At 37.6% G+C, this 27040-nt stretch overlaps 2 protein-coding genes across 3 annotated transcripts in view; one reads left to right on the plus strand and one right to left on the minus strand.

Moving 5' to 3' along the window:
- Nucleotides 1–3467, minus strand: part of itpr3 (inositol 1,4,5-trisphosphate receptor, type 3) — a 32746-nt gene extending 29279 nt beyond the window's left edge. For both annotated transcript variants that reach the window (XM_084138503.1, XM_084138502.1), the window contains exons 1-4: nucleotides 3044–3467; nucleotides 1968–2038; nucleotides 964–1085; nucleotides 671–757 (exon numbers count right to left, since the gene is read on the minus strand). In XM_084138503.1, coding sequence (XP_083994629.1) covers nucleotides 671–757; nucleotides 964–1085; nucleotides 1968–2038; nucleotides 3044–3135 — 372 coding nt within the window. In that variant the 5' untranslated portion in view covers nucleotides 3136–3467. The remainder of the gene's footprint in view (nucleotides 1–670; nucleotides 758–963; nucleotides 1086–1967; nucleotides 2039–3043) is intronic.
- Nucleotides 3468–11314: 7847 nt separating this feature from the next.
- gpr37l1b (G protein-coupled receptor 37 like 1b) lies at nucleotides 11315–14983 on the plus strand. Its single transcript, XM_084138860.1, has 2 exons — nucleotides 11315–12107; nucleotides 12987–14983. The coding sequence occupies exons 1-2, from the start codon at nucleotides 11481–11483 to the stop codon at nucleotides 13827–13829; spliced, it is 1470 nt and encodes a 489-aa protein (XP_083994986.1). The 5' UTR covers nucleotides 11315–11480; the 3' UTR covers nucleotides 13830–14983.
- The last annotated feature ends 12057 nt before the right edge of the window (nucleotides 14984–27040 follow it).

The raw sequence follows: 27040 nt of genomic DNA on the forward strand, positions 1-27040 counted from the left end.
AAAATTCATTGATGCATGTTATTCCGAAGAAACAAATCTTTCATCAAAACGACTTTAATTTTCGGCTGACGTTACCAACCCAACTCCTCTTGTATACATACAGCACCATGTCCAGACAAATACACTGACCCATTCTTATCCGGACCACCACTTTTCAAGATCCAGTCAATTCCCAATACATACATATAAATCCAGATGTACTTATTTTCCACTGTAAAATGCATCATTTCACATAAGCATGTGGACTTGAACCTTTGGGGGGGGTTTTAGTTACAAAGTCACATAACTCTTTTTAGAGTCCATAGTTGGTGGTGCGCCTTGCAACTTGAATGAAATGCATGATTACTTTGGGTAACTAGGATAACTCCTAATCTTTTGTTTCTAGAAACAAGGTTTATGGCACATAATTGCACAATTCTGACATTCTACTCCTCTATAAAAGGGCTTAAATGGTTTTAAGCTTAGGTCTGACAATCTGGACCAGAGTGCTGTTTGATAGAGCTTAACTCCTGGTTTTGAAAGTTTTACCAAAATAATTAAACGGGGTAATGATGTCCTGAAGAAATGTATCCATGTATGGAGAAAAACATACTTTCACACATTTACAATTTTTACAAACACATTGACTGATAATTAACAGGTATAATTTTGACCAAATGTGAGTTCCTACCTGAATGACGCTGCCGTATTTTACCACATCCCCGTGAACCTTCTTGTTCTCAGCCTCATTCTGTTTTTGTTCCAAATTAGCTGCATGCTTTGGTACGAGCAAAAACAATACAAAAAAAAATAATTAATAACAAGGAAATGCAAGCAGCTCGAAGGCTCAAATGTCAAAATACGTAAAGCATCCAAGCAAACCTACTGAATACATCAGATTCTTCTTTGCTTACAGCTGTAATTAAAAACCAAAGACAGGTTCTGCTTCATGATCTAAATTCATTAGAGTTGTTTGTCACTTACTTGCAGTTTCTGAAGCAGCACCATATCTCCAATCTTATCCTTCTCATGCTTTGCCTGTTTAGCCTTCCAGAACTGTTTCTGGGCAGAATATCGGTTCATGGGATAAACCTTAAAGAGGCAATCTAGATAAAAAAAGAACAATTAAATAACATTTGTATCAGCCGATTAATTTCTTATGTGTAGACACTGTTCTTGTGGGAAGAATTTTGGGAAAGTAACAAGGAATACTGAAATTTTACTTTCACAGAAAACAGAGAAAAAATAATTTTGATTTTATTAATTTGATCTCAACTAAACTTCTGAATCACCTGCAGATCAGACCAACGATGGTTTAAGGGTTTGGCGGGTTTATTGTTAGAGGTTATCTCTCTGCATCATGACCCAGATAGTACAACATACAGTATAAATAGTAGCTTGCTAAACAGCTTGTATCACACCAAAGAGGTTTATTTCACAAAATGACTGACTGCAACGTTCATAAACTACAATGACTGAAATGTTTCTTTGGCAGCTTACTGAAATTAATAAATGTAAATTGAAGTAGAAAAATTATTAAACCTAAAATACAAATAAATTAAAGTGAAATAGAACTAAATTAAACTTAACATATAAAAATAAAAGCTAATTCAAAATTTTACATTATAAATTGTATCAAAATAAAACATGTAAATGAAATATTGATTTGAGTTGAAAAATAGTCAACTCATTACACGCACAAAACAAATGGCCTACTAGCAACAAGAAAAACACTGCAATAATATTACAATATTCCTTTATATATCATTATTATTATTAATCTGCAATCTAAGTTTTATAGATACAAGTTAGCTAGCATATTTAGCTCAAATGTAACATGTCTTACTCTTTTTAAGGTCTCTCGGGAGACCCCTCAAACTTCTAGCTATCAATCAAAGATTGTACGTGCAACTGACCAATCAGAATCAAGACTTCCAAAGAGCTATGCAATAATTATTCTAGAGGTACATTAAAAAATTATAAAATACCTCTGAATTTTTTGGGAGGGTTGTCTAGATCTCCACTAGCTGGCTCCACGACACAACGGTCATCCACCAGCCTGGAAAGGTAAACACACACACACAGAGTCATATCAATAAAACAATACTTCAAAAGCCTTTGAGAGGCACTTCAGTATCAGTGGTCATAAAGAATTATGGGTCATAAATTCTGAAAGAGCTTCATTCCTGGCCTGGAGTGTAAATGCCCTTGTTTCTAGACACTTGTGGAGGACATGCTGCTAAATATTTTAAATTATAAAGTTTAAAACGCTCTGCAAAGTTGCTTTAAGGGTCTAATTATATTATATATCCATTATATTTTGCAATATCCCAAGGGTAACCTGCATCTAACTATAGCAGCCTTTGAGGGTTTCTAAGAAACAGGCTAAAACATGTTTAGGTTGCCAGGCCAGTTCAATAAGACACTCAGTGAGCCTATCAAACAGAATGGCTGAAATAGCCCAAGGAAAAACCCTGGACGCCTCTGAATGCGGTTTCAGAGAGCCATTCCTGCATAACATTTGCTCCATCTATTTCATCTGCTTCATCTATTTGTTCTTGCATCTGGCTTGTATCCAAAACAGGGGTGTTATTTCCTCCTGACATTAAAACAATAGTAATGGTTTGGGCTGAAAAGTTCAACACTAAACAAGGTTTTTTTTTTTTTTTTTCATGACTAACAGGCTTCATTGTATATTTAAATTTAAAATTGTGCTTAATATATATGATTCACAATCTAGGCTGTTAACTTAATCTGCAACTTAACTGCACACCTGTGTGCAGCTCTTTCTCTTTGCAAACCATAAACTCAAACACATCAAAGCGAAGTGTAAAAGTAAGCCACAGTACAACCAACTAGCAGAGAAAAAGAACAAAGCTTGCAATCTCAAGACTAGAAATACAATTTTATTTAACAAACAAATAGATTGGTGTGAAATGAAATTTCAAATTGATGGCTATGGTTTACTGCATTTCAACTGAACATTTCAACTGTGTTTGGTGCAGAGTCTTGGGCTGAGGTGAAGGCAGGCAGGAAGACAGAGAAGTCAATGAAAGACACTTACCCCAGTGTGCTTATAAAACCATTGACAGTTCCTTCTGCATACAGCGAGACAATGTCCCCTATATGCAGAAAACTGGACGCTGAATCAGACATCTTTGCTATTTAAAGCGCGCTGCAGTGTGGATGCTTCAGTTTGATCTTTAGAAGCAGGACACTTTTCTTACAGACGCTTCCTGATACAGCGGGTGTAGGCACGAGCTTCACCCACAGTTGAAGTGTAAATGCATCTCGGTAGAGTTGAGAATCACGCAAAGGAAAAACAACTGCAAAAGTTTAATCCCTGGTTGGATGTGCCACTGGGAATGTAGAGCACAGAGGTCCGACAAGTAGAAGTGAGTTGTTGTTGGAGTTTTGCGGCGTACCTGAGGACGAGGTCATAGTGCTTCAAACCAGGAAGCACGCGCAACTTTGTCAAGTCAAAACACGCCTGTAGGGGAGGGCACTGCGTGGAAGAACACAGAAGACGAGAGCGAGACTCGCAACACCCTCTCGACACTTCAAGCGAGTGACTTGACAGAAAGAGAAAGCTCACAAGTAAAACAATGAATGAGACTGCTGTACAGAGAGCTTCATATAGGCTATTATCTAGCCTATCCTATTATTGTTATTATTGTTCGCGTAACCCTAGTGCTGCGATCGCGTGGCTGTCAATTTTTTTTTTTTTTTGGAAATTTCAATTAAATGAATGTACTATATTTTAGATCGATATTGTTTTTATGGTACTAAATTATATTTATGGAATAGTATGATCCATTTATAGCTAACCACTTTTTGATATAGACCTGAAAATGAAATTTCCAACTTAAACTGTGTAAATCTTGAATGCTTTGAAGCACAGACTTAAAGGTAGGGTAGGCAATTTATTTTATAAACACTTTTTTGTTAAACTGGTTGAAACTCTATTCACATCCTGAAAGCAATCAATAATAGAAGTGGTCTAAATTTTAAAACATTTAGCCTACATATCTTCTGTGTAGGCCTATGTCTCAGAACCAAAAAATGTTCATCCAATCATTGTGTCCTACCTGTCTATGTGTATTTCATCACGTCATCAGCGCGTTCCGTATGTCTATGCAGACAGACAGCCACCGAGCGCCAAAAACAAACAGCAGCCGCCTTTTATAGTTCCTACTGAACCAAAACAATGAGCTTATGCTGCGTTCACACCATGTCATAACCTTAATTATGAGAGTTGGCAAGTTGGCAACACACGACGTTCTACCTGGAGATGTTCATGTCCTCAGACTCAGATTTGTGTTTCTATGTCAACGCTATCAACGGTAAAATGAATCTGCTGCAGTCAAGTGGTACAAGTAAGAGCTCTGTAAGTTGTTTACGTTCATTATTATTGTAATGTTATGTGGTTTGAGATATGAGGTAATTTAACAATGTCTCTTGTGACGCTTTGCAGAATCAAAATGTGTTTTGAAGGAGGTGTGGCTTTAGAGAGAGCCCTGCACGGGCCAAAAACTCCAGCCCTAACCCGGCCCTGGCCCGTGGTGTTCAAGCCCTACCGGCCCCAGCCCGATAACGGCTGCAATTTTTCAGCCCGAACCGGACCGGACCCGAGACCAACATCAATATCACTTTAAGTTCTCTCTTTGATGCGCGCTCTCTGATGCGCGCTGTCTCTGCTACACGCAAACACACGCACATCACATGCTACTAAAAGGTAAACTTTTATTATAGGCCTGAAACATCATGCCCAATCATGCCCACAAATATTGAACAGACTGTCCATTAGAGAGAAGCATACAGTAAGCATGCAGTAGAGAATATAGCGCTACGGGATCCAACCGCAAAAATAAGTAAATAAATGGCCTAAATTTCTTTGCTTTTAAGTAACTGAAGAACAATGTTCAAAACAATGTTCGAAAATGAAGAACTCTTCGCCAACTGGCTAATGTTAAATAATATTAATAAAAATAAAAAAATCCAACTTCTCCCTGATCCTCTGCATGGTCAGCTGTCACCTGTTAATGCACGTGAGTGACGCGTGCGTAGGCTATATGCGTATTGCGTTTGTGTTGCTTAGGCGATGTATAATATTTATAATATAATAAATATAACAATATTTCATACACACTATGTGACGTGTGCTCTGCACGTATATTATGGGCACAATGAAAGGAGAGAAGCTAAATAAGCCTGAGTCCGACCCGAGCCCGATCTGTGGGCTTGCAGACCTCTACTCTGAAGGGAGGGTGGGATGCTTTCAAAGCTAACTTGCTATTGCTGGTCTCTCCACAATTGTCTACCCTACCTTTAAGGTCATTTTTGAACGTGAACACTACAAGTGTGACGATTTTTTTCAGGACCATTTAACCTTTTTGGATCATTTCCATAATTGTTTTATTATTATTTTTTAATTTATTTTTGCATTCACATTGAAAATGCTAAAACCTTTACCCAATTTTAAACCATTCTGATGAAGTAAAGAATGTGAACAAACAAAACGTAAACATTTTCGGACCGAACAGCACCAGAGGGTTAATGTGCAGGTTTAAATAAAAAGTAATTTTTTAGTTAAAATAGTAAAAATACATAAATAATTTGTACATGTAGCATTTTTTATTTTATTTCTTGGCACAATACAAAATAGATAAAAAGAGTTTTATTAGATGCCTTTCATGTGATAACATTATTTATGTATTTAGATCTCTAGATCTCTTTAAAGGAACACGCCGACTTTTTGGGACTTTAGCTTATTCACCGTATCTCCCAGAGTTAAAGGGCCCCTATTATGGATTTTTGAAAATTACCATACATGTAGTGTGTAACATAGCTCTAAGTGAATGAAAACATCTTGCAAAGTTTTAAATCTGAAAGTGCACCGTATATAAAGTTATTGTCTTTCAAAAGTAAGAGTCGACTCTGAGTCAATTAAATGAATTGTTTTTCAAATGAGTCATAAGCCGTTTCGTTGTGACGTCAAGACGAAACATTAGCATATTGCCCGTGTGCCCTGTGCTCTACAATGTGAAGGTAAAGACTGCCCAACTTTTTTCCACTGCCCAAGGACAAGCATGTTAAGAATCAGGGGTTAAAATTCATCTTTACCATGATATTACAACAGTATGATCTTAAACTTTTGCTGTGTTCCCTTTATTTCACTGACGACTGCTTCTCAAATCTCAGAGTTCAATGCAGGATTCGCAAACCCCTTGCTCTTGAACGATGGGTGTTCAAAATACTTAGTTTTGAGTTTTATATTTTGTAGGTCTGCTGCTAACTGTCTAACTCACGTTATCACTGTCTTCCTTAAATACTTCTGGTAATCAGTTTGTGGGCCACTATTACCTAAAACTGTGTCTATTAATGCAGATTGTCTGTCATTCTCACTACTTTGAGGAAAGATTAATCATGGAGCAAGATTTGTTTTACCAACGTTTATGTTACACCAGTCATTCACATCAGTCATTCACGCTAGAGCTCGCTAATGTATACATTGCATACATGCACTGTTATTGATATAGTTTCCATGTGTTCAACGCAATATATTACAAAAATACTTGGTAAATAAATGAGTACAAGTAAAATAATCGGTTTGTTGATGGGCATGCACTTGTTCATGCTGATAGTGAGGAATTACAGTTGCAACATCTCATAATGTACCTCAAACTGAGTGTATCACTGAGAAACGTCTTGCTTGAGTTGTGCTTGCGATGGAGGTTCGGGTTGAATAACTAGTTCTTCCAGTGTTTCATCATCGGACTCGCGTTCGCATTGATATGGTAAAATCAACGTTATTGTTCGTTACTGTCTTTAGTTTATGGTGTAGGAAGCCTCAGGACAGCTGACATTGTAATGCAATGGGCGTTTTTGTTTTCGATCGCGCTGTACGCGGTAAACCAATCACAACAGACTGAGCTGTCTGGCCAATCAGAGCAGAGTAGCTCGCTGAAAGGAGGGATTTAGAGAGATTGATTCAATCATTGGAAATGTGGTGATGTTATGAGGAAATTAAACTGTTTTTTGACCTTTGATGCATGTAAACCTGTTGTAGGAGACTCCAAAACAACATTAGGAAACTTTAAAATAGCATAATAAGGGCACTTTAAATAAGTCCATACATACCCTTTTCATCTCTGTGCGTGCCATAACTCTGTCTGACGCACCCACCGCTAGCCTAGCTTAGCACAAAGACAGGAGGTAAACGGCTCCAGCTAGCATACTGCTCCCAATAAGTGACAAAATAACGCCAACATTTTCCTGTTTACATGTTGTGATTTGTATAGTCATGAGACTCAGCCATCTTCTAACCGTATATATAGTTCCCAGTATATACGGTTAGAAGATGGCTGTGTCTCATGTGACCTTGTTATTTGACCTTATTTGACCTTATTTAACTCTGGGGGATACGGTGAATAAGCTAAAGTCCCAAAAAGTCGGCGTGTTCCTTTAACAGATATCATGTTGATTGAGATTAAACACAAAGTTATATTTATGTTTTATGCATCTAGATAGATAGATAGATAGCTAGATAGATAGATAGATAGATAGATATTTGAAAAAGTCTACTAGTGTTATGTTATAACAAAGATAACAAATGAGAACTCAATGGAGGCACAGGCCTCTATAAAAACAGACCCGCCCAACCTCTCATTTTAAAAACTAGAACTAAATTTCCTGTTTCAGTTCACAAGACAAAACATGGTATTTAGCTACACAATACAAGGGGCACCTGGTTTAAATATGGATGCACAACCTAATTTTTTTTATAATTTTGAAAGGTCAGTCTAACTTCTGCAGTAATTGTTTAGTCATATCAGTTTGATTTCTTTGTGCATATTTAACAATAAAAGCTTCATGAATATAATAGTATCAATATTTAATGCTTTAGCTGTATATCCTTGGACTTAAATGTAGTGCTGACAGTTACTATACAAACAGGCAACAAGAGAGTTTCACACATTGATGTGTTGTGGTTTATGCTGAGAGGTTTTAGATTCACAACTGAGAAAGGTGTAATCAATGTTTCCATTCATTTATGCTTGAAAACAAGGTCACAGTATGTCAAGTGGTATATAAAATCATTATTCACAAAATGGAGCTATGGAAACGCCGGCATCAGTAAGAAAAAGTACACACAAATCTGCGACATGCAAAATCACAACTTTGTACTGCACGTGTACTTGCTCTAAATGTTGAGCTGAGTTTATACGTATTCAAAATGGATGTCCAGGCAAATTAGTATTCAAATCAAGCTTCAGGAAAGATGGGATGCAATTGTGGCTGGATTTGCATTGCGGTGGCTGGCACTGAAAGTCAATTAGAAGTTTATCATGACTTCCCCACTCTCTCTCTCTCCTCATCCCCATATTTTTGATTAAAATGTGAAAACTCTACTCGAGTAACTACTGGCATATTTTGGGAATGTAGGCACGCAATGGTTATTACACAAATGAAAAATGTTCCTGGAGCCAAAGAATCCGAGCAGCATCATCTCAAATCAGGATTCATATTTGCAAAGCTTTTAACTTTACAGTTATTTAAAATGCAAAAAGAGTAAACAAATATGAGACTGACTCTTTTCTAATTAGCACTTCAGTCAGTGAATACATCATGTGTAACTGCAACAAAGTCTCTTACACCATAGAAGATTTTCTTTTTCTAGCCTTAGTTATGGCCTCATTTGGAAATATTCTTATATTCACTGTTATCTTCAAGCCCAGTATTTTACAGGCTCCATTGGCTTGTTAAATCTCGCTTTTAGGTCAAATCTCCCTATATGGGCAATTTCATAGACAGATTTTGGTTGACAGCATGTTAATGACTCCCAACAGACAGTCAGGTAAGTCTGAGGAAACTTGCACAAGCTGAACTGCATAATTCAAATATTCACCAATAAAAAAAATAACAACTGAGAGTAGCAACGACAAAAAGGTGTGATCACTTAGGAAATGTGTGTCTATTTTTAATATTATATGCTCACTTTAGGCACATGATCTAAGGATCCTCAAGCTCTAGTTTGTTCCTCATATCCTTATTGACACAGGGAGATGTCTACAACGCCCACTTATCAAACAAGAGGAAAGCTTCGTTACCGCAAAAAAAAAAAAAAAGCCCTCTGTCAATTTTTAAACATCAATTTGTTGTTAAGTTCTAAAATGTTGTCATGTTGTTCATTTCTTATTGGATCAGCATTTCCCCCCCAGATATCAATCACTACACATTTCCTGTAAATGTAGTAGAGTAAAAGGCCAGAATTTTTTTCTAGAACTCCCTCCTCACAGTAACCACTAATGATTCAGACCTCATTAGTGTTATATGACATTTCCTGTTGGTTTCATAGCACTTAGATTTTATATTTATGGTTTTGCAGTTCCTACATCAAAACCCTATAATGTTTTGTGATGTAATAATTGCATGTCATTATGCTAATATTATTGTCTAAATAAATTATTATTTTGACAATGTTAATATAGGCACCTAAAGCTTTTCTGTAAAGCTCCTATTTAATATATATTTATTATATATATTATTATTGCTGTGCACGCCTAACTCTTTTTGACAGATGTGCAAGCTTGCTAAGATTTTGGGAATGTTTTGTTAAAAGTCTTAGATGCTCTTTGCTTTTTCATATGCACGTGTGTGAGTGTAGAGCTGAGAGATAATATCTTCCATATAGCGTAATCTATTCTCCACCCATACCCACAAAATGCTTGAATGTGCCACTCCTTCCTGTTTCAGTAATATCGCTGCCTATGAAGCATCAAGTTTAGCAGTCATGTATGCTGCGACTCCAGTGTGCAAATGAACTGTGTGATGACACTTATACATGTTACATTTACAATTATTTACAGTCACAGTTACATTAGCAGTAGCCTATTCATGTGAACTATTGGCTGAGCAGCCATTGAGAACAAATACCACAGAGAATAATATGAGTAAAATCAGCTATTTCTGTAGGCTAAATGAGCAAATAATCTTGAGCTGACTAACTGTTTTTTGCATGTGAATATCACTGGTAACCTAATATTTAAAAATTAATGAATGATGTGATGCAAATACATTATGCACAACCCCAAAGGGAAGAGGTGGAAGAAATTCACACTCAAGTTGTTGGCGTTGCATTATAGCAGCATATGCAAACTGTTTTTCTCCAACAGAAGGATTTTGAAAATGTGTATCTAGAACATTGGGCACACAGTGCATGACTGTGTTCATTTAACATGGACAACACATTTTAATGCTTGTGGCCTCACTGGCCTGAGAAGTGTTAGTGCGTAAACTATGGTCATTTTGCAAACTGCGCCCTCGCTAGAACAAAACAGGAACTGCATCACACAATGCATTTTTCAGCCTAAATGAAATGTATCCCCATACGATACAGAGTTTATATCGCAAAGGGATAGTTCACCCAAAAATGAAAATTCTGTCATTAATTACTCACCCTTATGTAGCTCCAAACCCGTAAGATTTCCGTTTAACTTCAGAACTCAAAAGAAAAACTTTTTGAGGAAATCTGAGTGCTTTCTGTTCTTCCATTGACTGACAGCTGCACAACTGAGACCTTGACGCTATTAAAAGTTCATAAAATTCAATCTGTTCATCATACAAATCGATCGTGTCTCTTCAGAAAATTTGGACTAAACCGCTCAATTCATATGGATTAGTTTTATGAAATCTCTTTATGAACTTTTCTGAGCATCAAAGTGGTAGTTGTGCAGCTGTCTATGGAGGGACCAAAAACTTTTTTTTTTTTAGATTTTATCAAAAAGATGAATTAACTAAAGTCTTACGGGTTTGTAACGACATGAGGTTGAGTAAGTCATGACAGAATTTTCATTTTTGCAGATCTCTTTAACAGATAACATGTTGATTGAGATTAAACACAAAGTTATATTTATAGATAGATAGATTAGATTAATAGATAGATAGATAGATAGATAGATAGATAGATAGATAGATAGATAGATAGATAGATAGATAGATAGATAGATAGATCTCTTTAACAGATAACATGTTGATTGAGATTAAACACAAAGTTATATTTATAGATAGATAGATAGATAGATAGATAGATAGATAGATAGATAGATAGATAGATAGATAGATAGATAGATAGTCTCTTGAATTCACCACATGCTTGACCTTTGTCCAGTAAATAATAATTATAGTGAAATTGTAGCGCTTTAAAATATAATTTTGATGCCAGCAGAGGGCAATCACACCCATCAGTCAGTGAGGGACAACAGCAAAAGGGGGTGTGACTCCATAGACCCCTATAGAGAGGGAGCAGCCATCCATAGCTTTGCTAAGAGAGCTGCTCTGTGCCAACAGGATTGCAGAAAACAGAGCCTTTTGGCACAAGGGATCCCAAACTGCAGCAGTGCCTTCACCAGGGTCCACACTTCAGCCTCTGCAGTCTGTTTTAGGTGCTGATTGTAAAGTAGTTTCCTCTTATTTGTATATTACTGGACTTTGAATTGAAGATGGGGATGAGAGATTATAAACTGATTTATTTTATGACTCTGGCTTTGCTTTTGAGTGCTTGGGCTTCAGAAGAAAAAAGAGGAAGGCCAGGGCATAAAGAGCAAAACAAGACATCTTTAGGAGAGGATAGTTTTGATCAAGATGATTCACAAGAAAGCACGCAGCAAGAAGAAGTCCTTACTGTGGAAGATGAAGATAAAGGATCCATGGACACACAAACTACAAGTCATTTGCCCTTCACAGATGTGACCAATTCTTCACTGGCTGAAATTGGAAACAGCACTGACATGACTGCTGAACATGTCCCTAGTAGCAATCCAACAAAAAGGAGCATCACAAAAATCCACAATCCTTTGTTTCCAGTCACTGACAGCTCTTACAGCGCCTATGGGATTCTCTTTCTGGCTTTTGTGGTGTTTGCCTTCGGCATCGTGGGTAATCTGGCGGTAATGTGCATTGTTTGGCAAAATTACTTCATGAGGAGCGCGTGGAACTACTTTCTTGCGAGTCTGGCTTTTTGGGATTTTCTGGTGTTGTGCTTCTGTTTGCCTGTGGTGGTCTTTAACGAACTCACCAATAAGAGACTGCTGGGGGATTTCTCCTGCAGAGTTGTGCCTTACATAGAGGTGAGGCCCAAGTCTCAAGTTTACTTATAATTGTGATCATTTTCACATGGTCTAATTTACCTGAAGAATTTAAAAGTGTCCAAAGTTTAGCCAGTGCCAGAGACACTATTAGCTCTGGATTACTAACACTACAAACCATGTAACCTAACCTTTTATCTTTAACTTCTATGTTTTCATATAACATGCAGAATGAACAATTATAAACACCCAAGTAGAAGATATCTAAAAATCCTTAAAAATCTTTATGCACATCTATGATTATTATTTATAATTATAATCAAAACATATGTACCGCTGTTTGGATTTAAATAGGCAAATGCTTAAGAGTCAATGATTGAATCATTATTGCAGTGATTATTATGTTTGTAGCTTGTTATATGTTGGGCAACAGTTCTTCTAACCCTAATTGATGGAGCGTGTAGCTTTTCATTTCTTAAACCACCATGTAGAAAGATGTATCACGGTCATATTTCTGGATGACAATGTCAAGATTCAGGCTCAAACTGTGAAAGAATGGTTGAGAGGGAGCATGAAGAATCATTTTCACACATTAATTGACACCTCTCAGTCCAGACCTTAAATTCACCGAAAGTCTTTGGGATGTGCTGGAGTAGACTTTACAGAGTGCTTGACTCAATACAAGGTCTTGACCAAAAATCCATGCACCTCTTGATGAAAATACCATCACAACATTTATTTGCAACATTAAGTGCATCCGTTTTTGGTCAAGATGCAAAATAATTATCGCCTTATTGGTATTGAAGAAATTTTTTATCTGGGTGCATCCCTACTAATTCATTTCGAATGTATCTCATGAATAAAATAATGGAAAACACAAACATCTATTATAACAATAATGCTTTTTTGCACGCTCTCCAGGTAACATCTCTTGGTGTGACAACCTTCAGTCTGTGTGCTTTGGGCATTGACCGTTTCTACGCTGCCACAAGCTCCCTGCCAAAGGCCCGGCGAGTTGAGCGCTGTCAGAAGGTCCTGGCCAAGCTGGCCGTGGTGTGGATTGGCTCCATGGTGCTTGCAGCTCCTGAGCTGCTCCTGTGGCAGCTGCATCAGGTGACTTCACCTACTCTGGGTGACCAAGTAGACACCTGCATCATGAGTCCATATCCAGATCTTCCTGAATCCATCTATTCTCTCATTATCAATTACCACGACGCACGCATGTGGTGGTACTTTGGCTGTTACTTCTGTCTACCCGTTGTCTTCACCCTGCTCTGTCAACTGGCCACCTGTCACGTGTCCGGCGGGAGCGGAAGTTCTCCCAAGCGGCCAGAGGAGCGATCCCTGTCCAAAAAACAAAAGCTTCATCATGCTCACCAGGTCGAACGGCAGCTCAACTGCACAGTCATGGCGCTAGCGGTGGTCTATGGTGTCTGTACGCTGCCGGAGAACGTTTGCAATCTGACCCTGGCGTACGCTCCCATCCAGGTGTCTGAGGAGGTGTCTTCTCTTCTGGCCCTCATAAACCAGTTTTTCCTGTTCTTTAAGTCGTCCGTGACACCAGTGCTTTTGCTTTGCCTGTGTAAATCTCTGGGACAGGCCTTCATGGACTGTTGCTGCTGCTGCTGTGAAGAATGCCAACCAAGCAACTCTTCATCCACCCAAAATGTCGCTGAAGGCAAGCTCAAGACCACCAATGATGTCTCCTCCATTTTTTTCGACAAAGCCAAGGACAGTTCAACCATTTTGTCTATTGGAAGTTGAGTAGAGGGATCCTATCCCTAAGTGATGACATCATGGAACCACACTTGCAACCTACCTTCTTCCCATCGTCCACAAGTGGCCATCTTTACATTTGCAGTTCTTACTGTTATGTTGGAGCAAGTTAGCTTTGTTCTGATCTGAGGCCAGTTTGCAATTCTACATGGTTTAGTTACACACTTAGTGGGTACAACAACATTTTCAGACAACATTTCAGATCTAAGTTCTAAGCTTGGCATCTGAAGACTAATTCATTCTTAATTATGGAAAATCTGATTTCCCCCCCCCCCCATAATATCTCAGGATGGCTCAATGTACCTATAAAGTCTTAAATGGATAATTCACCCAATCATTTACTCACCCTCCAAACCTCTATGAATTTTCCGTCTTCTGTAGAACAAAAAAGAAGATCTTTTGTAAATGTCTCAATATTTTTAGTCCATACAAAATCATAGTCAGTGGGGTTCAGTGTTGTTTTGGACCCCACCGACTTTCATTGTATGGACAAAAACAGTGAAAAAATGGAAACATACTGTACAGGTTTGGAAAAACAAAATGATGACAGAATGAACTATCCCTTTAATATATCACCAGGGTCTCCACTTAAGTCATTGTAATTTTTACTTCAAATGCCCCACACTCATACTCCTACTTTTATGTACAGACAAATATCAATTTTACACATAGCTCCAAGTGTATAAATATTTAGCTAAACACTGAGATCAGAAATGCAGTGAATACTACCATATCACAAATAACACATAATCTTGTTCATATGATAGGAAAACTTCCGAAACAATGTAAGGAGTATTTGTCTGTTACTCAGGCAAATGTTATTTATCACTTATTTTAATTAATGCCACTTTTTCATAACCACTGAACCATTCTTCTATATTGTTGATTGTCAACTTCTGTACTGTATATAAGCACTCAGCTGCATTAGAATGTAAATAGATCATTTTTGAAAGCAAAAACCCTGAGCAAACTAGCTTTTCAAGCCCTGTTATGTAGTATGGTAGTACGAAAAGACAGAAATTGAATGGCGAATCTCGTCAAAGGACTATTGAAACTTTTGCACATAGTTGCTTTCATAAGCAAATTCTTTAAAAGTTCATAAACAGTTTATCAAACTCTATTCAATAAATGCCTTTAAATAATTGGTGTTGTCTCATTCATCTTTGAAATTGCGAAAAATAGTGTCAAGAGTTGTACTAATCTCTCAACTGTCCATCAAGGCCTGAGGGAGAAGATTTGTCTTCGCAGACTTCGTTTGTTCATTCCCATAAGGTTCCTATTGTTCTGAAAAGGAGATGGAAGCTTCTACTGTGAATATCAATGCCCAGACTACGGCTGAGTTGCCAAGATACCGTCTAAAAAATTCACGTGTTTTTCCAGAATGGCCAAATGTGAACAAAAAACCCACTTGGATTTGTCACCTATTCTTGTCAATGTAGGAATCAATAGTACAACGTTTGTATGCTTGTCATGTTCGTCGGTGTGCTGACCAGTGCACGTGGAAGCAAGTATAGACACTCAAAGGAGTCATTAGTCATATAAAAGAAGTGTTTTTGCAGACAGGATCTCGAAAAACTCATCATCAAACTGATCATCTAACATTGTCGACCGTGAAAGATAATAAACCGAATCAAAGATACAAATGTCTGGGTTAGACCAACATGTGTGCTCCTGCTGGGGTTGTTGGGCGGGGGGGTTGTGGTTTTGGCTAACACTCAGAGCCTGTCAGAGATTCAGAAGACAAGTGAGAGAGGTAGAGAATGGCCTCATTAGAGAATTGAGCAGGGCTTTAAGAGAGGAGCTCCACTGGCCATAATGACTGAAGGAGAACAGACGAGGCTCTGTTCCCATGAAGTTTGTGCCACAAATCAACAACTCTCCTCACAACACTCCACGCCATCGCGACAGGAAGCCTTATACTACAGTAAATCATCGAAATTAAACAAAACATCCATTAGGAGAGGTAGTTCTGATGTTCATATTTGGATTTGGGAAGTAAAATTGCTATTTACTTCATGTTAATTTTATGGCTATTTACGGTCTGTCAAACAGTCAGTAATATGTCATGAGTTCTTATTGAAGTAACTTCCAGGACTATGTCAGTTTGGGTTTAACATGTAGAGAATGTAAAAATGACTTTTGAAATCATTCTTATTAATATTTATGTATTTTTAAAAGTTTTTTTTTTTTTTTTATGGTTTTCTGACAATTTCGTTTTCCTACAATTAAATAACCGATGACAGAATAAGCAGAATCCCAGTGTAAGGCTGGAAGCTTACGATGCTATTTTGAACCAATAATCGGAAACAAAAGGCAGTTGAAGGATAACGTCTATAATTCAAATATTTATCTGACTCCAATATAATTAATCTGACTCCATTAAAGTTGTTGTTATTCTCTCTTATTCTTTAAAGGTAAAGGTCTTTCTTAAAACTGATAGGAAAACGTAGGATTTAACCTGAACGTTTAGATAACGAAAGTTATCATCACTTTAGCTTTCAACATAATCAGTGATAAAAGGAAAGATTCTCAAAGCCTTTAAAGCAGGCAAAGTCATTTATTAAGTTACATGTTTAAATATACAGACAGTAGAATGGAACCATATACTGTATAGAAACTTAGTTGTAACAAATAATGCACTGTCGTGCAGAAGAGGCCGTAAAAGCCTTTCTTGTAGTATGAGGTTACGCACCGGTGCGTGGGAGTGGCGGGGTTAAAGCCTTTCTCCTAGATCAACAGTTACCTTTCCTTCTTATACCCTGAGCAAAGCATTGTTAAGCATGAGTGGAATACCAACACCAAACCCAACCGACAGGAAACCAAAAGATGAGGCAATTGGGTGGAGATCCAGAGGGGGAGAACATTAACATATTCTCCTCAATGTATGTTTAAGCAATAGTGCCTAGATTGTACATTAGGATACTTTAATATCTCTATTAAGTTCACCACCATTCATTTCAGTTTATAAGCTGTCAGATGAGACTAAACATGGCGTAGTTACATATTAGAACACACTAATAAATAAACAGTATGTAGTTGAAAGCATATGTCCTATGAAGCAAATACAAACGTGTCATTGAGGTGTAAATGACTGTCTCTCCCGACAGAACCATCCTGTGCCTGGAGTGTCCCAACAGTCCTCAATTGATTTATCTATTGATGAAATCCCTGCACTAGATCGGCATTAGCATACTGGGATGATGAAGGCCATTGTGCCATGTTTAATTCACATGTATACCTTTAAAAGGCTGTATGAAGTACTAGGGCAGTAAAGAGTTCTGCCCATATTTGCTCAGCCCTACACCAGCAAAAGAGAAGTGTCTAAAAGGTTTAACTTATAGGCATATTAATATACAGTATAATTGTCCATAGCCTGCATACTATAACTGAAGATATGTCATAATAGCAACATTGTGAATTCAAATGGTTTTTTACTTAATTAGCCTACAGAATTTAATGAATAGTGAAAATGTCTGATATGCTTTTAAGAAAAGCATAGCCATTAATTAAATGTTTTAAGATGGGATTTTGTGCCATCTATGGTCAAGAGAAAAATTAAGATGGAGGGATTGGGTCATACCCCATCATACACTACTCATCTTTCAGTCGACAAACATATATTTGTTGTCATGCTCCAAAACTCTTTAGAGTGAGAAAATAAATTGGGCTCAAGATTAGTTGTGGTTTATTGGCCAACAAATCAAACTTCAAATGTTAAGCAAAGGGCTACAGAAAACAATTCTAATTCAAAAGATGCACTTCCAAATGCAGATAACACCTACGTTGGCAATTTAACCTGTCTGTGTACAAAATGCATGGTGTAAAATGATTTGTCTCTGCATAAGTAAATAAAACAAAGAAACCATGGAGTTGTTAAATAGCAACACTGTAAAAAAAAACGGTAGCTGTGGTCGCCTGAAATTTACCGTAAAAAAATATGGTAGCAACGTTTTAGGTTTAACAGATTACAGATTTAACAGTAAAATACTGTTTCATTAACTGATATAATGTTAATTTACCAATTTATTGAAGCAGTAATATTTGTTTTGTACCTTTATAATTACTGACACCACCAAACACAGTGGTGATGAGTCACATGATGAATCAAAACTCATCATTGGTAGATTTTCCACAATTTGAGAAGGTCAGTACTATTACATAAGTGCACAGTGTCATTAAACACTAAACACCATCATGATAACACACATGACATTAAAAAATTTAACAAACATAAATTTACCAACATTAGAAAATCAATATATCTCTAACATAAAATCTAAATACATAACTGACTGGAAGAAACAGTTGTTTCAACAAAAATGCATCATTCTCTGCATAGTGTCATGCAGGGAATTCCGGGAATGTTGTTTTTCACTGTAAATTATACAATGACGTTCTTTTTCACTTTAAAAAAAACCCTGTAAATTTTACATTAAAATTACATTACGCTTCGATCTATTACAATTATTCACTGTATATAGTACGGAAACTTTCTGTTAACCAATTCACTGTTTATCAATATAGCACTTTTACAGTCTTTTAGCGTTAAAATCACGATAATTGTTTACAGTGAATAATAGTAACACCACATGATCTTGCTTCGGTTCAGTTTATAATATACATATACATATAATTGAGTTTGTAAGGCATTACTTAAGTTTTTTTCTATATTTATGTTTTCCAAACATTTCTTTAAATGAATGTATTGTAATATATTCTAAAATAATGTTTATTATTACTTTATGGGTTAGGTTTCTCCCATTCCCAGGGGCAAACACCATACACATTTTCATCAGAATATTTACAAATTTATGTTGCATATCAATGTCAAAACGAACTAATGATTCTTTCTCTATGGTTTCATGAAGAACCTTTAGCATCCATGGAAACTTTCCATTGCAAAAGGTTCTTTATAGTGGAAAAAGTTTCTTTAGATTATTCAAATATTCTTCACACTAAGAAAAAAAATATTTTTAAGAACTGTTCACTGAAAGGTTCAGTTCTGAAAATGGTTCTTCTATGGCATCACTACATAAACCCTCTATTGGAACCTTCATTTTTAAGAATGTGTGCTCCCTTGAGAGTCAGTTCACTTTACATTTTGCAATGAAATGTGCATTAACAGATGAAAGTCTCAGAACTCGAACCCTAGCTACTGACACTTCTTTAGTTCTGAAGGATGCACTCATCAAATATTTGTGTGTCTTTCAGAGCTATTTTGGCATGGCCAAGATGACAGGCTGGTGGGGTGAATCCAGGGCTTCCCATTTCAAGTCACCCTCATCAGACATGAGAAAGTGGTGAGTGTCCTGTGTGCGGGGACTCTCTTATTCTCAGACTAAACTCAATGAGGAAGGACTAATATGACCTGAATGTCCTGCACTTCTGAACAGAACGCTGTCTCTCCGCGCCTTGTTAAGGGACAATGTTTGTTTTGTTTCACAGAGTTCTGAGAGGGGGTGGAAGGGGACGGGGAGTCCGTGAGAGATTCAACACAGTTGCTGTGGCAACTAGTTTTGGCTCCTTGAGTACACTAATATACAAATCAGGGTCTGGACTGAGGTCCTGGGCACAGAAAAACAACGCAAACGGAGCCATGGACCACCGCGAATAGAAGACAGGAAATGCTAGTGAGTTTCATTCTGATTCACTAAATCATGATGCCAGTTTAAAGTTTTCCATTGCACTTTCTTGTCATACTTGTGTATTCAATGCACATGGCAATCTAAAAACAAGAGTAGGTACTGCAGTGGCTCCCGGGGAGGCCACATTTCCCTGCTTCTCGAGGGCTCAGGACATCTCAACCCTTTTTTCCCCTTCCTGTTGTGTGCCAAGGTTCCAATAGAGAACAGAATTGCACTGTGTGAATAAACCGCACAGTCCGTCCAACAATTACTTTTGGTTGTGAGAAACAGATCACAAAGCAGAAGTAATATTCAGTTCAAAATCATATAATATTCATTGCTCAGTTTTCTTTCAATTTAATCAAGTCTTCTTACTTTTAAGTCAAATGACAAAAGCTTTGCAAACTGCAATATAGTCAGAAGAACAGCAATAGTGACGCAATACAGAGGAAAAAGTAATGAAACCTTTTTTCCTCACTTTGTGTTAGAAAAACTAAACTATCATATTCTCAAAATATGAGGACGTGTCTTATACATACATACAAGACACGTCCTAATATTGCATATATATATACAGTGCAATGCATAAGTGAATACACCCATGCTAAAGTTGACTAAAAAGAGGAATAAAAAATCATATTTTGGAAATTGAACTTAATGCCTTAATTTTAAAAATTAGGAAAAATCCAACCTTTAAGGACACCAATTTTCTTTGTGAATGAATAATGTATCGTAAATAAATAAATGTTCTTCCTTAAAATACATGGTGCATAAGTGAGTACACCCCTATGTTAAATTCCCATAGAGGCAGGCAGATTTTTATTTTTAAGTATTTTTTTAATTTTTTTTTTAGGATACTATGCATCCTGATAAAATTCCCTTGGCCTTTGGAATTAAAATAGCCCCACATCATCACATAGCATTCACCATACCTAGAGATTGGCATGGGGTACTTTCCATAAGATCATCTCTCAATGCAAATCAAACTAGCTTTTAGGCTAACTGAAATAAAATCATGCCAATCTCTAGGTATGGTGAATGCTATGTGATGATGTGGGGCTATTTTAATTCCAAAGGCCAAGGGAACTTTATCAGGATGCATAGTATCCTAAAAAATAAATAAAAAAAATACTTAAAAATAAAAATCTGCCTGCCTCTATGGGAATTTAACATAGGGGTGTACTCACTTATGCACCATGTATTTTAAGGAAGAACATTTATTTATTTACGATACATTATTCATTCACAAAGAAAATTGGTGTCCTTAAAGGTTGGATTTTTCCTATTTTTTTAAATTAAGGCATTAAGTTCAATTTCCAAAATATGATTTTTTATTCCTCTTTTTAGTCAACTTTAGCATGGGTGTATTCACTTATGCATTGCACTGTATATATATACAGTGAGGAAAATAAGTATTTGAACACCCTGCTATTTTGCAAGTTCTCCCACTTAGAAATCATGGAGGGGTCTGAAATTGTCATCGTAGGTGCATGTCCACGAGAGACATAATCTAAAAAAAAAAATCCAGAAATCACATTGTATGATTTTTTAACTATTTATTTGTATGATACAGCTGCAAATAAGTATTTGAACACCTGAGAAAATCAATGTTAATATTTGGTACAGTAGCCTTTGTTTGAAATTACAGAGGTCAAACTGCAGGAGGGATTTTGGCCCACTCCTCCACACAGATCTTCTCTAGATCAGTCAGGTTTCTGGGCTGTCGCTGAGAAACACGGAGTTTGAGCTCCCTCCAAAGATTCTCTATTGGGTTTAGGTCTGGAGACTGGCTAGGCCACGCCAGAACCTTGATATGCTTCTTACAGAGCCACTCCTTGGTTATCCTGGCTGTGTGCTTCGGGTCATTGTCATGTTGGAAGACCCAGCCTCGACCCATCTTCAATGCTCTAACTGAGGGAAGGAGGTTGTTCCCCAAAATCTCGCAATACATGGCCCTGGTCATCCTCTCCTTAATACAGTGCAGTCGGCCTGTCCCATGTGTAGAAAAACACCCCCAAAGCATGATGCTACCACCCCCATGCTTCACAGTAGGGATGGTGTTCTTGGGATGGTACTCATCATTCTTCTTCCTCCAAACACGTTTAGTGGAATTATGACCAAAAAGTTCTATTTTGGTCTCATCTGACCACATGACTTTCTCCCATGACTCCTCTGGATCATCCAAATGGTCATTGGCAAACTTAAGACGGGCCTTGACATGTGCTGGTTTAAGCAGGGGAACCTTCCGTGCCATGCATGATTTCAAACCATGACGTCTTGGTGTATTACCAACAGTAACCTTGGAAACGGTGGTCCCAGCTCTTTTCAGGTCATTGACCAGCTCCTCCCGTGTAGTTCTGGGCTGATTTCTCAGCATTCTTAGGATCATTGAGACCCCACGAGGTGAGATCTTGCATGGAGCCCCGGTCCGAGGGAGATTGACAGTCATGTTTAGCTTCTTCCATTTTCTAATGATTGCTCCAACAGTGGACCTTTTTTCACCAAGCTGCTTGGCAATTTCCCCGTAGCCCTTTCCAGCCTTGTGGAGGTGTACAATTTTGTCTCTAGTGTCTTTGGACAGCTCTTTGGTCTTGGCCATGTTAGTAGTTGGATTCTTACTGATTGTATGGGGTGCTGGACAGGTGTCTTTATGCAGCTAACGACCTCAAACAGGTGCATCTAATTTAGGATAATAAATGGAGTGGAGGTGGACATTTTAAAGGCAGACTAACAGGTCTTTGAGGGTCAGAATTCTAGCTGATAGACAGGTATTCAAATACTTATTTGCAGCTGTATCATACAAATAAATAGTTAAAAAATCATACATTGTGATTTCTGGATTTTTTTTTTTTTAGATTATGTCTCTCACAGTGGACATGCACCTACGATGACAATTTCAGACCCCTCCATGATTTCTAAGTGGGAGAACTTGCAAAATAGCAGGGTGTTCAAATACTTATTTTCCTCACTGTATATACAGTATATATATATATATATATATATATATATAGTGCCGTTTGGGATTGGTAAGATTTTTAATGTTTTTAAAATAAATCTAATGTTTTTAAAATAAATCTCTTATGCTCACAAAGGCTGCATTTATTTGATTAAAATAATAATAATAATAATAATATTGTGGCATTATTATAATTTAATATATATATCTATATCTCTCTCTTTTTTTCTTTTTTTTTGATATGCATATAGGACAGAGGAAACGTTGGTCCTGAAGAGCCACTGTCCTGCAGAGTTTAGCTCCAACCCTAATCAAACACTCCTGAACCATCAAGGTCTTTAGGATGTCTTCTAGGCCAGCGTTTTCAATAGGTGAGGCGCGCCTCCCCTGGGGGACGCCAAAGAGCCACAGGGGAGGCGCGACACGCAAAGAAAAAAATAACTGTATGCAGCTCTATTGATATCGTAATTGTGTGTGCGAGTATTGGCTTTAAAATGCGTCGTTCTCTTGTCCCAAGTCAACAGAAGTCAGCATTAAGGGAGGAAACGGAACCCAGGAAGTCACCTGTGTGAGTAAATAAAACAATCCGTGGCGACGGTTTTGCAATCCGTCCGCTCAGTTTATAAACAGTACTCACGAATTCTCAAACTGTTCCCTCGGTTTAACAAACCGTACCCACGAGTTTCTAATCCGCGCTCTCAGACTTGTAAACCATGCCTTCAGTTTTTGCAATCTGTACCCACACATTCATAAACCGTGCCCACGCTTTCGCAATCCGTTCCCACGGGTTTGTAAACTGTAAAGGCCTCATTATACTTCTGCGTCGGACCTACGCCGGAGCCTATACGCCATAGGCAATGTGTTGGTTTTAATTTATACTTCTGCGTTGTTGTCCGCGTTGACGCGCACCTAGGGAGCATGTGAAACCCTGAGGGAGGGGTTCTGGCAGACCAATCACAGCGCTTGCGTCCGCGTAGAATTGACGCGTTGTTACATTTTTGGAGAGGTGCACGTCAGGGTACGCCGAAGGGTACGCGCGCTACACACAGCCTACGACGTAGCTACGGCGGCAGTTCGACGCAGAAGTATAAATAGGCCTTAACGTTACTCACGGATTTGTGGCTCGCCCTCATTTTAGAAGAACACCAGGAGGTAGCCTACGTTGTTACGAATCTTATTGTATATTGTTATATTGTGTATTAAGTGGAATACATCATTGTCTTAACAGCGTCTGCATGTTTAAAGTGGTTCTCAATTGTAGCGGGTATGGGGTGGAATATATACGATTTAATATGATTACATTTTTTTAATATAATTAATATGATTGCGTGACGAGTTCATAATGCGGTGAATTCCCGCTCCCATTTACTTCACAGTCTCATTATATAGAGACGCGCGTCACGATCTGTGCACTGCCGCGTCTCGCGCTCGCCATGCCGCCAGTTTCAGTATCAGTGCACCTTATGAACCATGGCGTTAACTTGAACTGCATTTCTGTCAGTGCGTGACTACAGCTCGTTAATAAACAACGGTTTTTATCCATTTCATACAATCCGTCTTCATTTGGCAAGTGCACTTGCAAAAACATTTTTCATGTTTAACTTTTGTTTTTTTTGTGTGTGGATGCTGCTGATAAAACTACAAAGAGACATGCATTTGTGTTTGTGTGTGTGTGTGTGTGTGTGTGTGTGTGTTTGTTTGTTTCTTTTGTAAAAGTTTCCCGGATATAACTTCCCTATTTAATGCACAATTTTCCTTACAAATTATATTATCAGCATTACAATGTGAGTAAATGTAGCCGTGTAAAACGTAAGGGATGATGCCACCCTTCTAGATCAGTGTGCATTTACGTTTAAATTGTAACATATTTAATAGCATGGAATTACAGTGTAATTAGTGTTAGCTCACTATCTTAGCCTTTTTCAGTGTATTAGGTGGATATTAGTGATTCTCATTTATCAAAACACTAAAATTGGTTCCGTTTTGGAGAGAAATTGGGTATTTTTTAATCTCTCTATTAACCCATCTCATGGTGTGTGATCATATGAGTTTCTAAAGGTTTTTGAATTATTTGCACAGTTATGAATATTGATATTTTATGTGCAACAATAGCATGCTCAGGCTCAGTGGCCATACACCTAATTTTAAATGCTTTTTTTATTTTCAAATAATATGATTTAAATGGTGGTGAGTGTACTGATTTGATGCATTCTAAAAAGATGGATGATAGATATTCTTCAATCTTTCTGACAAAGAACAAAATATAATGTGAATTACAGTATGTGCAATTTTTTTTTAAATTTATAAATTGTAGTGCACAGTGTTTATTATAAGGGGGTAGAATCCACTGCTTAGTAGTACTCACTACTCACGAGTACTTTATATAAGCTACTTTTTTACTCTTACTCAAGTAGTTTTTTGGACAAGTACTTTTTACTCTACTCACACTACATTTTTTGGAATGTAATGGTACTTTTACTTGAATATGTTTTTTCAGTACTCTTTCCACCACTGCTGATTTTGTTCGAGATGATGTGCATCTCCTTCAAATGTGCGCTTAAAGCCCAGACACACCGTGCCGATTTCAGCCGTCAGGTGTCGTCGGTGTTAGCTCTGGCGCCGATTGCACGTTAAGTGTGTTTTGTTGACTTGTGGTTAGGCCTACTGATGTTCAGTGATTTTAAAAGTAGCCTCAGTTAGGCCTGCATGAAGTTGGAAATTATTTGCTGTTGCAAAGAATCGTTTATGAATGCACTTTTAAGAAAGTTGTGGAAATAAAATAATATTTACATTTTATCAGTTGTTATTGAAACTCATCATTGCCTGGAACACACAAAAGATGGCGTTTACTGCAGAGGGTTAGTTAGGGCAGGCGGAGGGGATTTTGGGGAAGGGGGGGCTCGGCTGTCCTTACCTACTCTAAGGGGAGGCTCACATTCACCCAATTTGAAAACCCCTGTTCTAGGCTACAGGCAGGTGATTTTTTTTTCCGGGTTGGAGCCAAACTCTGCAGGACAGCAGCTCTCCGGGACCGACGTCATAAAGGCATAAACCCACACAATGCCTAATGAAGTTTAAATAAGTATCGACAGCGCCCCCCAGTGGTCACAACTGCTCGTTGCAAGAGTAGCTCACTTTCTCCGCGAAATGGTACGGAAAAAACAACTATTTATTTGTTTACATCGAGTCACCTTGATTAAAACTTTGTCCCACTGTAAACTGGGAAAAGTTATAAAGTTTAGAAGTTAGTCATAAGTTATCAATTTTCGCTGCAGAGTTTTCTTATTACCTCATCATCAACACTGTTGAAACACGGGCCATTAGAAACCAATAAGCCTCCCTTTTCAGCTTGCTGCATTCCTTGTGTAATGTAAACAGAAATACGCTAGAAAGACGGAAATAATAGCCTACATAGAGGCAGGAAGATGTAGGCCTACTACTTTAAACCAACCTTTATTAATTATTATTGCAGAGATGGGGTTTGGGGCTGGGTCCATGGGACTGTTTCTGGAGGTTCATTTTTTATTTTACCTACCTTTTGTCTTCTGCATTCTCCTTACCCTTGTCTCCTGTTCTTCCCTCAGACTCGTCCCCCAGAAACAGTCCCATGGACCCAGCCCCAAATCCCATCTCTGCAATAATAATTAATAAAGGCTGGTTTACCTGCCTCTATGTATTACAGTTTTTCCTCAATTGCTAAAACACAATTTCTGAAACCTTGCTCCTTTTTCTGAAAACATTAAACACAAAACCTCATCTTCAAGCACTATTTACAAAACCTCTGACTCCTCTTGCAAAATGAAACGTTCACCTCAAAACAGTTTTACCTGTGTTCAAAATCAAACACTGCTCTCAATAAACAATGTGATCAAAATGATATACACTATCAAGCAGTCAGAAAACAATACACCAAAAAATAGAAAACACATTGTTCAAAACATAGTTCTCGAAAGATATCTATGGACTGCTGTTCTGTTTGTAGACTTACCCGTGACACCTTACTGTACCATCAAAAAGTTCATTTGTGACATACTGTATGACTGCACTTGATAAAAGGAAATAAAAAGAAAAGTAAAAAAAAAAAAAAAAAAAAAAAAAAACAGTTCTCAGGGAGAAGTAAATTTATAATCTCAAAACAAATTTCAGATTTTTCCGTCATTGTCTTTTGATGAACGAAAACATGTTCTATCATAGTATAGCTCAAAATTGATCAGAAATTACTACTCTGCTTTGCTCTTTGCATTTTTTTTTGTTCTTCCTCCTCCTTGTACCCCTATTTTTACAGTACTGTACCCTGCATCTCACAAACTTGTCCTTTGTCTCTGTGATACTGTAATTCTTGTTCTTTGTTGATATGAACCTGCAACCAGTCAAAATCTATTGAGCAGTCAGTGCTGTTAACAAATGGAAAGCACAATGTTCAGGCCATACAATGTGTTCATTGTACAGTATACAGCCTACAATGCACTGTACTACAGTATACAATACTAAAAGGGACAAACATCAAAGGAGTAAACATGTGATCAGTGTGCTTCTTGTCTTTGGGCATCATTTGAAACAGGTTAAATCAATTTTGAGTGGTTGTGTTCAATCAATGACATGTGTTCTCTATTTGTAAT

Source organism: Abramis brama (assembly GCF_963993115.1).
Source record: "Abramis brama genome assembly, chromosome: 16".
Classification (NCBI taxonomy): domain Eukaryota; kingdom Metazoa; phylum Chordata; class Actinopteri; order Cypriniformes; family Leuciscidae; genus Abramis; species Abramis brama.

What these genes read in the sequence shown, in the direction of transcription:
- gpr37l1b (XM_084138860.1), top strand. Translation starts at nt 11,481, where the DNA reads ATGGGGATGAGAGATTATAAACTGATTTATTTTATGACTCTGGCTTTG. An exon ending in GAGTTGTGCCTTACATAGAG is followed by an intron (nt 12,108 to 12,986) that starts GTGAGGCCCAAG and finishes CACGCTCTCCAG; the next exon opens with GTAACATCTCTTGGTGTGAC.